The following is a 15181-nucleotide window of genomic DNA, read 5'->3' on the forward strand; positions in this document are numbered from 1 at the left end:
AGTAAGACGCGCCATAACAATAACACCTTAGATAATATATAGAGGAAGACGACGTCAGCCCACTGGGACAACGTTAAAAACAAAAGTGTTCTGGAGAATAGCGTTCAAAACCAGACATAATGGCCATTTACGATGACAATCTCAATATGAAGCAGTTAATGTGCACAAAATGTGGTTAAACTGTCACTTGATGTGACTGCGTTCAATTACTACCATAATTTTGTGCAATGGCATGCCACATGTTGCGGTCGTTTTCAGGAGCCAGTACTTAATGCCCATATTGTGAAGGCTATAATCCCGCGTCACGTTCATTTTCACGTTATAAAGATGGTCCTGAGTGGGTCGACACTTAACCGCTTCACTAATAAATACGCACATTTCATTGGACGATTGAATTAGTGACGAACACCTATAGCATACTCTTTGTATCTAGTTTAATACGGCGTTGATGCAACGACCGACTATAATAATTATTAATATAACAATAAATAATAAACCAAAAAATTGGCTTCAGCATTCTCTATTCTAGTTAACATAAGAGCGATTTCTATATCATATTATTTAATAAGTTCTCATATAAGTAAAGTAGCGTAATTTTATAATGAGTTTTTTAATTAGTCGAACTCCGTTTCGTACCCCTTACGACGCCTCCGCAGCTCATATCGAGAATTCTTGTGTACATCACGATCATTATTAATTTTTAACCTATATCGGTACAGTATAAAATTGTAGAATTATGTAGTTGTATTATTAATGTGTGCAATTTTATGCTGATTGTGATTATTAGTTGAAGTATCAATATTTTATTATTTATTCACAGGAAACTCGTATATTTCGAGCTTATATACAAACATTTTTAATATAATCTCAGTTATTAATTTTACATGGAATAATATAAGTTTGTCTCGAAAAAAACTATTCATGGATATAATTTAAATATAAATTGTAGGTAGTTTTCAATAAAATATATTATACAAAATGGTTCTACGAGAATAGTCACTCGATATTATAAGCCAATTATATACAAGTTATACAATTAGCTTAAAAGTTATATACATTTGTAATTGAGTGTTTTGTTTGGAAAGATTTGAGGTTCTCGATATAGAGTGAGGGGCGGAAATTATTTCATATTTGAATGCTTCATACAAAGCATGTGATATACATATTATACACTTATACAACTGTTGTGTACATTTTGTGATGTTTGGCTACGTAAGTTAATGTAAGTCATGTGTCAGGGAAACTCGTGGAATGGTTTACAAATGTGGGGATACGGGAAATGTTTACGACGGGCACGTCTGACAAATTGAAATAAACATGGGCATAGTCACACCCATACATGTAATTGAAACATTAAAATACTGAAGAATAATTATACCGTTTCAATAGTTTTTTTATGAGTTGGCACTGATTGGTTTGTTACTCAAAATTGTTCGTGATAACAAACATCTATACATTCAGCTTATGTATACATTCTACGTCAAACGTGCCTGCGGTTCTGTGTATGCGTGAATTATTTTTATTATCGTTTTGTGTGTAGTCTATTCATTTAAAAAAATCGGATATGTTTAAAAATCTTATAATACCAAGAGGTTTTGTTCGTTTTAAAATAATGCGACTGTATGGTTTATTCAAATAAGTTATGATATAACTTTAAGTTAAGGCAGAATAGACTACAGCTACAAATAAACAAGTCTGATTAGTGAGTGTGGTGTGACTGAGATTTAACTAAATTCTAGTGTTTGACAACGAATTACCTTTCCCAATGGCATGTTTGGATTGGCGCAGGCTTCGAATGTACCGTTTGCTCGGAAGCTTATCTATGTTTCCTGTCATTAAGTAAACTATCTGGTCATTTATAATCACGTCAGATGCTTATGACCCGTGATGGATAAAGATAGACCTCTCGGATATAAATATTCGTAGTGGTGAGCGAGCCTGCGCCGCGCGGTGGGATTTCCTCTGAAGTGACTGTCGCTAGTCAATACGCCGGCATCACAAACATAAGCTTACTGCTTTTGCTGATCGCGTCGGGTTGCGATACTTTGCGTAGGTATAAGCGGTATTCAATAATAATAACAATTATTTTATGTAAAATTATGTACACAAAAATGTAAAATTATTGTTTTAATATATTCTTACGAAATATGTTTAAGGTACGCTGCAGTGCAACGACAAGTTCATAATACTGAGACCCGCGTGTAATGTGTTTAAAAGTATGCAACCCGACTTCACATGTGTACCTTTCTTTTAAATCTGTAGCGACGGCCCGGTTTTATTTCTAATGAGGGCGTTGAGATATCAGCTGATTCTGCGGGAAATAGCCGGCATGATAAAATAACCTCGGTTATTAATAATCAACCTATCCAATGTTTTGCCTACCCAAGTCGAACTTGACAATTTCTGCCTACTAAAAATTGACAGATTTAGATCTTTGGTAGTCGAAAATTGAATACTTTGATCATTATTAATAACGGGCGAAAGTCATGCAGGCTGTCGCCGCTGACTGTTGGCTTTGCTATAAACCCACCCATGATGCACGCATCTCAACTCTTGTTGCAATGCCACAAATACACGTGAGATTTATCCGCGGCAGCTTTTGTGTTGTTTCATTTAGTTCATATTTTAATATCGTAGATTACCTAGTTATAATTTATATCAATATATAAATTTAAATGCGAATCACATCGAGTTGTATGGTCCAGTATTTTATTTTTTAACCAATTGGATCGATCGTGCGGTGTATAATATACGTAGGTTAAAGTGTATGCGACCTTAGATGGACCCGCGAACACTACGGGCGTCGTAGATTAAGTTTAAGTGGCTGGCTTCTCGCTTTTACTAATAAGAACCGTCTAATATTTTGCCTTTTTAACATCCCTAAAGCCAAGGTATGATAATGTTACTACGCTACGATTACCATATCATCAGCGGTAAAAATATCCCAAATAAAACATTTAATCGAAAGGAGAAAATATCTTAATGTGATATTAAGTTAGGGATATATTTATCTGTATATGGCAATCCTGGTAACTTAAGCACGTTATTAATAATCTATCTATCCAATGTTGTACCTACCAAAAATCGCAATTGACAATTCTAGTAGGCAGAAATTGTCAAATTTTGATCTTTGGTAGGCGAAAATTAGATAGATTGATTTATTAATAATGGACGTCAGCAATAACGTGCCGGTGGTAATATTATTGTACCATGCCTAGATTTGTTCCTTCCCGGAACGACCTCGTCCAATGCACCCCTTTGTAACTCACACTCCATACGGAAAGTATTAATATACAAAAAGAAATATGGGACAATTTATTTTTCTACGAATGTTTTCTTTTTCACTCGGTAACGTTAATCATTTACGATGCACCAAGTGTAGAGGAGATTTGTATGCGAATCGTAGTATTAAGTTAGCGACACTGTACTATAGTGAATAGCTTGTGGAGGTGATCCCGCGTTCATACCCGATGGACCGCATTTAGAAATTTATGCTTTTACATGGAAACTATTTTTCATATTATTTTGTGCGGGGAAACATCCATTTTATGTCCCCTCGGTAACGTTACTCATTAACCTAAGGTACTAGAAGCGACATCAGAAACGGACGGCAGAGCAGATACGTTGTGTTAGTCGTAAGATAATGGCTTTAAATTATTCGTGAATTCCATAGGAATAGGAATTCTCGTATTAGATATGTTGCGTGGTTTGAGTGTAAAATATATATTACGTAAACAAAAATGCAACATCGCTGCGTACGCATTAATGTGGTAAACTATTCGGAATCTTGTGCGGAGTATTATTTTCATAATGGTGATGTCGTTTCTAGTTCACGTGGGTACTATAATTAATTACTTGTGATACATTCGAGATATGACTTCGTTTTATTGGAAGAAATTCGTCGATCATTTTAGTATCGATTACGTGTTACTTTCGTTCATATCTTAAGGCGGAGGAATAGTAAGTTACTAGATCTTTTTGATGTATTTAATACGTTTTATACTCAATATTGTAATTAGAGTTTTAATGCGAGGCAAACTCAATTGTAACGTAGGCTCTTAGGAACAAAATAGGGATAATGTTATAGGAAACGGCTTGGCAGGATATCTACATGGCCACTCGCATTTGACGCCACTCAACAGTTCTTCCGTTACTCGCTTCGTATTAAACATTTTATCTGGTTGAATTAACTAATTAAGTCTTCCCATAAGTGACAAATCGAGAGAACGGAAACGGTAGACATTGTATGCACAAATCAGTAGAATTTGCAAAGTAACTGGCTTTGATACGGATTTGGTTGCTTTATGGCAATGTAACTCTAGATTGGTGCATCTAAACGAGCAGTATGTTTGTATGAACAGTGTTCTTGAAATCAAATACACAAGTAATTTGTAATTACGAGGGATCATTGCAATATTTATTCGGTTGGTTCGCGGAGGCCGTCAGCCCAGTCAATTGTCTTAAGTATGTAGCCACGAGCTGGCTATATCATAACTTTTGCCCGTTTAGGAGCACCAACGAAATTGAAAAGGACACTTATGTAAAAAATAATTATGATGGAGTGTTTGTGTGTTTAATTATTGTATTGGCAACGTTTGTGACATGTCGAAAGGCGGTAGAATGAAGTTTTATTTGAAAATGTAGGAAAAGTGAACATTGCCAAATGAATGCTGACTTACATTCCTACGCTTTTTGTACGAATAAGTTGTGCGTGGATCCGGCGGCAGCCACCGGCTCCGAGGCCGCGAGCCGACTAACTGGATTTATATGTTTTGATAGTGAACTTAGTTTTAGATTAGAGTGATTCGGTTTTTTATTTTTATATTGCTCAAAGTATATTTTTTTTTTATTTGTATTGTAACCACGTGTTTTGTACGTTTTCGTGTATAATTATTATCTGATGTAACGAGCATGTTATGATACCAATGTAAGTGCAGTGTATAATATTTAACATTATAATTTATTTATTAATTTGCAAAATGTGTTTTCTTTCTACTTTCTTTACTTCCACTGAACAATTTATCTTTCTGGTTTGCTCATATTAAGACTTAGAAGAATTTAGAATCACAACGATTTAAATTAAAACAACACCTACCTACCTAGGGCGATCTCTAAAATAGGTATCGAAAAAAGTTTTACAAAAGTATGCCTATAGATTTTCACTTTTTCCTACTAGTAATATATTTAAACACTGCAACGTTACTAAGTTTTTTTTTATATGTAACCTAACGATAAGGCAGACGGGCTACGGGCTACGGATGGAAAGCAGCAGAGCTCTTTTTACACCCCTCTTGAAGAGCCCCATGTCATAGTCCTGAGGGAATACCTCAGGAGGAACTTCATTCCACATTTTGCACGTACGCGGCAAAAATGAACGTTCAAACCGACTCGTGGAGGACCGCCACGGGTCTAGTTGATGTGGATGGAACTTCATCCTTCGGCGAGTGGTGCGATGAAGGAAAGACGACGTAGGCACCAGATCAAACAGTTCCTCAGAACACTCAACATTGTAGAGCCGGTAGAACGCGCAGAGGGAACCTATGTCCATCCGCAGGCTTAAGGGTTCTAACCGATCATATATAAGTTATTTAGCATTTTCTAATACAAAATAATACAAACAAAAACATATTCATAAAAAATGACCTACCATCAATCGATAAGGGTATCATTATTTTTATTTATTTTAGGTATACATGTACGATTCAACGCCAAAACAACTTCAACAATACAAGTCTCCCAACTTCAGGTTTACCCTTACAGAGTTTTAGAAATTAAACAAACCCTGCATAATCTTATATACTAAACTTGTTTTCTGACATGCAGTAATACTTTGTTTTAATTCTGTTATAGGTAGGTACTATAAGTTTGATTGCAAACATAATTATTCTGATGAAATAAACTTTGTAATCCAGGGTAATTTTAACCCCAGTTTACGCGTTGCTAGAGCAACATCGATTAATTTCGTCTTTTTACTTTCCTTAGTCTACTTGAAGGACAGTTTAAATTCAACACGGAAGTGCAACATGTTGTCTCGTAGAGATAAATTGTTAGTACAACCATGGGAGGATCGCAGATTTAAGGACCATCGATCTAAAGTGAGTATTTAGGAATTTTGTTATTAAATGGTACAAAAAGATATGGACACAATATTCGGGTTTGCTTTGCGAATGGGACAAACATGAACTGTACTATAATCATATATATTTGGTGATGTAGGTGAATGATGATGGTGACTGTTTAAGATGATCAGACTTTCGTTCGTTGTGGATGTGTCACCTAAGCGCCTTCTTATTTCTGGTATCTTAGATCATTGCACAAATCGGCCTGCAATAATATAACAGCTATAGATTAGAATACCCATAGAACCGCTTTAGATAAGAATTAAGGCTGGTTGTAGGAGGTTATACCTAGACCTTTGATATATACTTGAGATGCAAGGATTATTAACCACGAGATGAGTTAAGGCATACATTAGTAAAGATTACTCACTCCTAACAAGAAAAGTTTTCACAATTGAAATTCGTGTCCGTTATCTATTTTCGTGTTAGAAAAATATTAAAAAAATGTATTTTTAATTAATTAAATTTTTAAAGCATTTAAGAATGAGACCATATTTTTCCATACGTTTTCTTCGATTTCGTGATGTTTTTGCACCACTTAACGAAATGGGAAAACCGTCAGTCATGTTACGTACGTGTCAGCCATTTGTGGCTTCCTTCAGTTACAAGGCGGAGAGCTATCTATTCTAGATATTCGAGATTACTAATCTATGAGTCAAAGTGGTCTGTTTTTGGCAAAAGATGCTTTCGCTTGAACGACTCCAAGTAGCGAGCTATCTGTCTCGGTGGGCAGGTGGCGGCGGCGCGGGCGGCGGTGGACGCGCGCGCGCCGGCGCGGCGGCCGCACGTGCAGGCGCCGCGCGCGCCGCGCGAGGCCGAGCGCGTGGCGCGCGTGCAGCGCGACAACCAGCGCCTGCTGCAGCGCCTCGCCGCGCTCATGCGTACCAAGCGCCTCGACGACCGCTGGCTGAAGCCCTTGCCCAAGTACGATTACACTGTTCCGATGTCACACAAGACTAGTGGGGGAGCTAGTAATGGTGACCTATTTCAATAGTTCTGTGGTTCTTGTTGATGATGAAGCTTCCAAAAAAAATCCAAAGTATGAAGTAAAATACAAAAGGAAATTACGAGGTTTTTATAATTCATCAACTATTAAAAAAATGTATTTTAAAGCCCGGTCGCCGAGCAGAATTTCCTACAATGACCCTTATTACCCATCTCTTTCGCTCGTGTATTTATTCTTGGCGTCCCGGTCGCACAGAAGCGATTATCGCCGTTCACAGAAATTGCAAACATCTGGTTATATAATTTTAGACTTATTTTCGCGATGATAGGTACTAGGTTCAATCGCCCTTGATTTTGGATTTTGGAAATGTTTTTTCGACATTCCATATTTCTTTTCATTTTATTATTAAAATGTGCAAATAAATTTTACTAATTATTCATGTATATAAATTGTTTAGTTGGTGTGCCTTTATAAGTATTTAACTTTCCAATTACGTGTTTCCAAATACGCGCGTAGGCGGTCATGCAAAGTTAGTTCAAAACTTTTATGACATTAGGATGGCATGTGTCAAAATGGGCCTATTAAATTGTTATGTATATAATCGCTAAAACTTCGCTTTTCTCTATTTCATATTATAATTTAAATTAATATTTTATATCACGGCGTGCGTAAATGGACGTTTTACGCACGCTGCGCGTGCGCAAAACCCCCATTTCCGACCCCGTAATATAAAATTTTATACAACACGCGGACGAAAAATGTTTTTCTGACTCGTGTGATTGCAGTCCTCGCCTGCGGAAAAAAATTTTTCGTCCTCGTATTGTAATGTACTATTCTTATTCTACAACTTAGCAATACTTTATAAGGATGTACCTTACAAAAAATGTTTATAACCTCTGGCAGTTGGTCAAAAGGTCATTGTACGAAATTTTTCCTGCTCGGCGATCGGGCTACAGAAGGAATATAGTGAGAGAGTTGCTGAATGTCGTCGTGTAATCCCCGTTTATGATCTCTAACAGATGTTTGGAGATCCAAAGACGTCTACACTCCCTATTCAATTTTAATTCACATTTAATTAAATTATTTTACTAACAAAGTGATTTTAATTGATAGGTTTTTTTTTTTTTTTTTTTTTTTTTTATAATATGAGAGTAGCAGACGAGCATGCAGTCCACCTGATGGTAAGTGACTACTGCCGCCCATGGACATCGGAAATCAACCCCAGATAGGATTAGATATTCCTACCTGAGGTCGGCCACAGATGCGCCGCTACCCCTGAGGACTAAGCTGGAACGCCTCGGAAAAGTCTATCTCCCTTACCACACCCTTCAAACCGGAACACAGCTGCGCCTAACACTGCTGTTATTAGGTAGAAATAGGTGTGGAGGTCTTTATAAATATACATAAAATTGGATTATAATTAATATACGACGTACATAAGAAGCCCTAGGTGTGCTGTTATATACAAAAAAAAATGTACAACAGTTTCCAGCAGAAAGTTGGTCAGTTTTACGACGAGCGCGAACTGCGCTTGCGGCTGGCGGCGCGGCGGCGCGACGCGGACGACGACCCGCCGTACTGCAACGTTAAATGCTACGCGTGCGACTACAAGAAAATGGTAATTTTACGAATAAGTAATTAATAAAAGTGTGCGTTTTTATTAATTTCTATTTGATATGACCACTACCCTTTAATTTACACACATTGAGGCTCACGTGACGTAGGATATTACAATTTTTGGTCTGCAAAGGTCAGCGGACGCAATTTTACTTTTTGAATGTAATTATTTAGTACAATCGAATTAGTAATCCAGATAGCATCGGCTTTTTGGATTCCAGTCCTCTTTGGATTGGTAATGATTGCCATGAGCATTGAGCATCAGTATAATATGTTTATTATTTCCACAAGATTTATATATTTCTTCGCGTGCTGTCTACTGAGTAAAGCACTTTTAAATTAGGGTAAAGGCATTTAATTAAGGTTAGTAATAAATATTACTAGAAAGTCAATATAAGATAGCTATAATAGAAAAGTCAAACTTTGTCAAATATGAATTATTTATTGGCAATAACATTATACAGTTTATAGATCATAATATAAATCTAATAATTTCGCATTTTCGTTAATGAGATATCCTCCATGCGGATATAAATTGACAAACATTAGTTTTTTAGTTTAGAAATCCCAGACTAAACAAAACCGTTCTTTTCAGCAACACTACAAGCTGTGCGCACCAGCGGCCCGGGAAGACTCGCTACCCTCCATTTATTAATGTATTTAATTTTGAATGTAATTTATTCAGAAATAAAAGCCAAATAAAATTGGACAGAATTTATTAATACATAGTTACAAATGGGCTCATGTCATAGAACATAATTTCATAGACTATAAAACGTGTTCTCGTCGTCCCGAACGTCGTGGCGTCGCATCAGAGTTAAAAATAAAAACATAAATACTATGTTATAGTAAAAGCGTCGGATCGTAAGCGGAGTACACTACTCGCGCGCGTCGCACGCGGCACTTTACGTTAAAGCTGTCCACTTCGTCCTCCTCCGTCACGATAGAACGAAATCGAAAAATCAAACGTTGAAAATTTTCAAACATCACAATAGAGTTGTATCACAACGAAACCGAAGCACCGAGGGTCAAGCGACGGACATTTTTACAACGCGAATTATACAACGAAGGGCCCCCGACCGCGGTCACGATCGAGCTCCTGCGGTGCTAAGGCCTTTTTGTTTCGAGTCCGCCGGTTGATCGACGAACCACTCGACTACCGTCGATCATTATAAATCCACGTCACCGTGGCGACTCCGGCGGGCGGCGGCGGCGCTCCGCGGCTCCGCTCGTGCCGGACCGCACGCTAATTAAATATTTTTTAAGACTTAACATACTTAATAATTAGTTTACATATTCCTTACTATGAGCAGCTAAATCGAGCATCCGATACGGGGATGGCCCGGCCGAATCTACTACGTCCGCGGCTGCCATAGAACGTTCTCACTCGTCGAGTTCGTACGCTACACGTATTTACACGCGCCGCCGGGCTAGCGATGTCTGTATCTTTGGAACCGTTCTAACGCGTAAACTAACTCCGAAGGTACGATCCGCTCAAATGGGAAGCGAAGCCGGTGGCGGCGGCGGCGGCGCCTAGAAGCGGAAGCCGTCGTGCGGCCCGCCCGCCGCCGGGTCGAACTGGAACGCCGCCTCCTGCGCCGCCGGCACCAGCGTCGCGTCCTCCTCCTGACGGACAACACACATCCTATTATACAATTGTTTTTTATGTTAGGGATAATACCTTATGTTATTAAATATTATCGAAAGTAACGGATTCTAAGGACAGTTAGTATGAAAATTTTGGTCTAACAAAATCTGTATACAAATTAAAATTGCAAGTTCACATCAAATCAAAATACTTTATTCAAGATTATCTACAGAATTTACTTGCGGGTTAAGCAGAATAATAGCTACATTGTCAGGATCTTACCAAACTTGGCTTTACCGATAACAACAACACCATCTCAATGATACTCCTGCTAAAGTAATACATAGTGCAATGTTCATACTGACCTCTCCCGCAAAGTATTGTTCGATGATGTCATAGGCCAACTTGTAAATCTCGACGGTTTCGTGGCCCTGTAATGCCTCGATCTTGTCGATACCTCCACACTCCTCAATCATGTTAGCCACCTGCTCCAGATTCTCCCCGGCCATCTTCAACATGTTGCTCAGGCCATCCAGAACAACCTTTAAAACAATAACAGCAGAACAGACTAAGTTAATTAATGTACATGTTAAGATAAAGTAATTTAATTTTTTTTTAATATCATACTGCTATATTCAATACCCAAGTTAGAGCTCAAATATTACATCAAAATAAATCTACTACTTATTTATTATTGTAAATGACACTCGCTAGACCAAATTAAAGTTAAAGGATGAAGTATATATGTAGTCTCTATCACCTAAAGACTATAAATTAACTGCTAATAATGAACAAGTCTATGAACATAAACAAAAAAAACTTAGAAAACAAGTTTCTATGACCTACTATGTAATTTGAAATACATAATATATTCTTATAATTCAGAGAAAACTTCATTACTAGTGATATGGTAGAAATAACTCTTTACAAAGATTCTATATTAACAAGTGTACAAAACAACACTTGATTATGATAAGTTTTCTTATTTCAGATAGTTTATAAAACATACTACAATTTTAACAGATAATAATGCAAGTAAATGCTGCATTTGTGGTTAATTGGCTAACCACAGCATGTTTATAATGAATAGATAATATTATGTAAATATTATTCAACTGAGTATGTATTTAAAGCTGTGTAATAATGGACTAAGGTGAGCGGTGTAGTACACAGATAAAACATCAACCCTCTCAATGTTATAAAATTTAGCCAATGGAGGAGGTGGAAAACAATATTTTCCTGTATTTAGGTCTTCTTCGAAGGGAGCCTCTGACCAGCGGAGGATATTTACTTTAAAACAAAGCAGGTATACTCACATTGATGACCTGCGTGTCCTTGCAGCTGAGCAGGTTGCAGAAGGGCGGGATGACGCCGCAGTTTATGAGCGCGGCCACCTGCTCCTTAGTACCGCTGATGCTTAGGTTGGAGACGGCCCAGGCGGCCTCCTTTTGTGTCTGGAACTCGCCCTTGCCAAGGTTCTCCACGATCTTAGGCAGCAGGCCCGCGTCGATGACAGCCTGAACCTGGTGCTTGTTGCCCGCGGTGATGTTCGACAGGAACCACACTGCCTCCTTGCAGATCTTTTCTTTCTGGAAATTTAATGTGTCTATAAGGTTAAACTCGTGCTACGCTCTATATATATCTTCACTCATATCCACAATATTCTGTAATGTGCACTTATGGACACCGAGGTAAAACATATTTCATAAAACATGTTTTAAGAATCAAGATCCAAGATCAAGATGGGTGGCAGTCCAGTATCAGTTATGATGGCTGTTGAATTATCGCAGTACTCATGATTTTATACTGACCTACTTCTAAATTTATTGAAGAATAAAAATGATCATTCATAATAGACCTTATGAACTATTGAGCTGTGGAGTTGACATGGTGCAATTGCTTGGTTTGGAAATAAGGGAGATAAATGTTGACAGATTTGTGAACAATGAAGCAAATAAATGGGTATCAGTCAGGTCCTGGTCAAAGTAAAAAAAAAATAAGTACAATACAAGAGCACCAAGTACTTGCTTTATAGTATAAAAATGCACAATAACTATTTATATCAGTTAGTATCATATGTACTGTCGATTGCATGTCAGGAAACTACAGAGTGCTGTTTATTTTAAACTTCAAATATAAACATATGAAACAATTTGACAAAATGCCAGAATGCCATTTAGAACTTCAATGTTTTTAGAAAAATGTGATATATCATAGTTAAATCTTTAAAATAACAACTTATGAACAGAGATATTAAGAAATCATATTCATCTTTATTTACTGCAATGCATATTACCTTATCTTATCACCATGTCATAATAAAGCCAATCTCTACTTATTATTCACAGACAAAAAGTCAATTTAAAGATGCTAACAAGTATATTCCTTTGTTTTCAAACTTTCACTTAAATCTATAAAGATAAAGATGCAAAATATGCACAAATATGGACTTTTTTGCATCACCATAATCTATGTTATATCTATGTTGATATTTAAAAAGAGTTCTGTATGAAATCAACTTTGACTAAACAATTTATATACATACAATTTATATAACAAAGTATATATTATTTTACCTGGTGTGACAGGAGAGCTGGGAAGTGTGAGAGCGCATCACAGTTAAGCACCACTTGTGTCTGATCATCCGTGCCAGTTACAATGTTGCCTACAGCCCGCAAGGCCGCTGTCTGCACCTTCACCTCCTTGTGAGATAGCAGGGGAATCAATTTGGGTACAATGCCAGATTCTATCACCATTTGAATCTGATCATTGCCCCCATCTGTGAGATAGCTGATGGCCCATACTGTGTCTACTAAAATCTGAAAAAAACATTGTTCATAATATGAAAAGCTAGTTAAAAACATATTACTTTAATGTGCTAAGCTTTGTTAAGAAAATGTGGATTACATTGTAATGATTTAGGTATACATTTATTCTATTTGGGAAATCAACTACTGTTATTAAATCTGTGTGACTTCATTTAATTGTCAGATATATTTCTGAAGTATCAAATAATAATAATTCATAAATATCAAGTACATTGTAATGTTGTATGGTAATAGTACCGAAAAACATTACTAACTAATTACATGTGTAATTAAGTAATTAATCTAAAGACTACAATTACAATAATTACAAGTGGTTTGTATTTAATTAAAAGGAATGACAATGTAAGTGTCTATACATAACAATATTGGCTAATACTTTCTTCTGTAAAAACAATCTACTAACAATATAGTTGTGAAAAAAAGCAGTCATATAATAGAAAACTGAGTCTTAGCTTACATATATAATTTTTAGATTGTAGAGTGTAGGAGTGTAGTGTAGGATGTGTCATAATACTACAAGTAACCTATCTTTCTCCTTTGTTTTACATTATCAGTTATTTTTATTATTTATCATCACTCCACTACATTCCAGATGATTACAATTAAGTTAAGTTACTTTTGATTCTTTAAAAATACAATTCATTACAGAAACGTAGATTTACAAATAATTAAGTAATTGCCTTAGTCTTAATCACCTATTCTATATTACTGGACATTAATGGAGTATTTATCTGATATTAAAGATTATATACTTTGAAGAATTGTTGAATCATAGGAAGGAATTATTAATAGTAATGCAATATTTTTTTTTACCATAAAATTATGATTTCTTGCAATGAGAATTATGTTCATGATGTTGTAGTCCTTCATAATACTTACACTAATGTCCGTATGCATGATGAGTACACTGAGAGCTGGAAGAATTTCCTGAATAGTCTTGACTGGTGGGGGAGGATCCTTACTCCTGCACAGATTAACAATCACCCATGTAACATTGCGAAGGAATGTGATTGGGATTTCTGGTTTGATGAAGCTCAGCAGAGGTTTCACCACACCCAGGTCCACGACGAAGTCTCTGAGCACCGGGCCATCGCCGATGATGTTTCCGAGCGCCCACACAGCCTGCTCGCACACGTTCTCGTGCGGCGACATCAGCAGCTGCAAGAAGAGAGGCACTGCGCCTGCGTGGACCACTTTGTTCGTCTGTGCAGAGGTACCCGATGCGATGTTCGTGAGGGCCCAGGCCGCTTCGAACTGGAGCGTCGGGTTGTCTGCCCGCGACAGGCACGCGACGAGGACGGGGAGGATGCCATGGTGGATGAGGTCGTCGATGGGCGGGTTCTTGTCGGAGGAGAGCAACTTGCGACACTGCTGCACCGCGGCCAGCTGCAGCGGCCCGTTCTCCGCGTTCGCAGCGTTTATCACCAATTGCTTGAAATCGGTAGTCGCCAAGCTCCGTTCGATCTCGTCCTCGTCTGTCGAGTCGCTGATCGGAACATTCCGACGCTTCTGTAATGTCTCGTCTCTTTTATTCTTTCGCAGCTCCACTGTTACTACGTTCCTTCGTCTACGCATTTCCTAAAAAAAACATTAAGATATCCATTACCTTCCGTACCAAACGCGATCAGTTTGAACAATACGATTATGTTATGAAAATTTATTCTTTGTATACTCACATCGACATCTTTGCCCGTATTCTTGAAGACATGCATGCGGTTTTTTCCTTGGTCAGTCGCCATTTTATTGTGGTTGTAGACTGCTGGCCGAACTTTTATATATAGTACACAATGAAATAAGTAACAAAACTAAAATAAGATCGCAGAAAACTAAACAAACATGTTTTAACGACACTATAAGCGTTGCTGATTCATTAACCTCTTTTCAGGAGAATATTCTACAACACGAAATCCGTTTCCTTCCTTCGTGAATTTTTCTTTTTTCTTTTAATAGTACATAGACAATTCTTATGATTTTTATGCCCGGCACAGCTTCTTGCGTTTTAAGTAAACTAGACAGTAAAGTTGTCTATGGTGCAATAGTAAGTTTTTACAAAACCAAATATAAAAAAATATATATCAAAATA

The 15181-nt window shown here is 37.3% G+C and overlaps 2 protein-coding genes across 2 annotated transcripts; one reads left to right on the forward strand and one right to left on the reverse strand.

The window, feature by feature from the left end:
- The first annotated feature begins 5758 nt into the window (after positions 1 to 5758).
- On the forward strand, positions 5759 to 9337 carry LOC140747891 (uncharacterized). The gene is made up of 4 exons (XM_073080507.1): positions 5759 to 6095; positions 6853 to 7043; positions 8551 to 8683; positions 9278 to 9337. The coding sequence occupies exons 1-4, from the start codon at positions 6024 to 6026 to the stop codon at positions 9335 to 9337; spliced, it is 456 nt and encodes a 151-aa protein (XP_072936608.1). The 5' UTR covers positions 5759 to 6023.
- Positions 9338 to 9381: 44 nt separating this feature from the next.
- On the reverse strand, positions 9382 to 15056 carry Kap-alpha3 (karyopherin alpha3). The gene is made up of 6 exons (XM_073081145.1): positions 14775 to 15056; positions 13978 to 14676; positions 12847 to 13089; positions 11587 to 11859; positions 10636 to 10812; positions 9382 to 10308 (listed from the first exon to the last, which is right to left on the reverse strand). The coding sequence occupies exons 1-6, from the start codon at positions 14835 to 14837 to the stop codon at positions 10216 to 10218; spliced, it is 1548 nt and encodes a 515-aa protein (XP_072937246.1). The 5' UTR covers positions 14838 to 15056; the 3' UTR covers positions 9382 to 10215.
- Between the last annotated feature and the right edge of the window lie 125 nt (positions 15057 to 15181).

This window comes from Epargyreus clarus, unplaced genomic scaffold (assembly GCF_041222505.1).
Source record: "Epargyreus clarus isolate Ecla_fem2 unplaced genomic scaffold, WU_Ecla_fem_2.2 ptg000015l, whole genome shotgun sequence".
Taxonomy (NCBI): domain Eukaryota; kingdom Metazoa; phylum Arthropoda; class Insecta; order Lepidoptera; family Hesperiidae; genus Epargyreus; species Epargyreus clarus.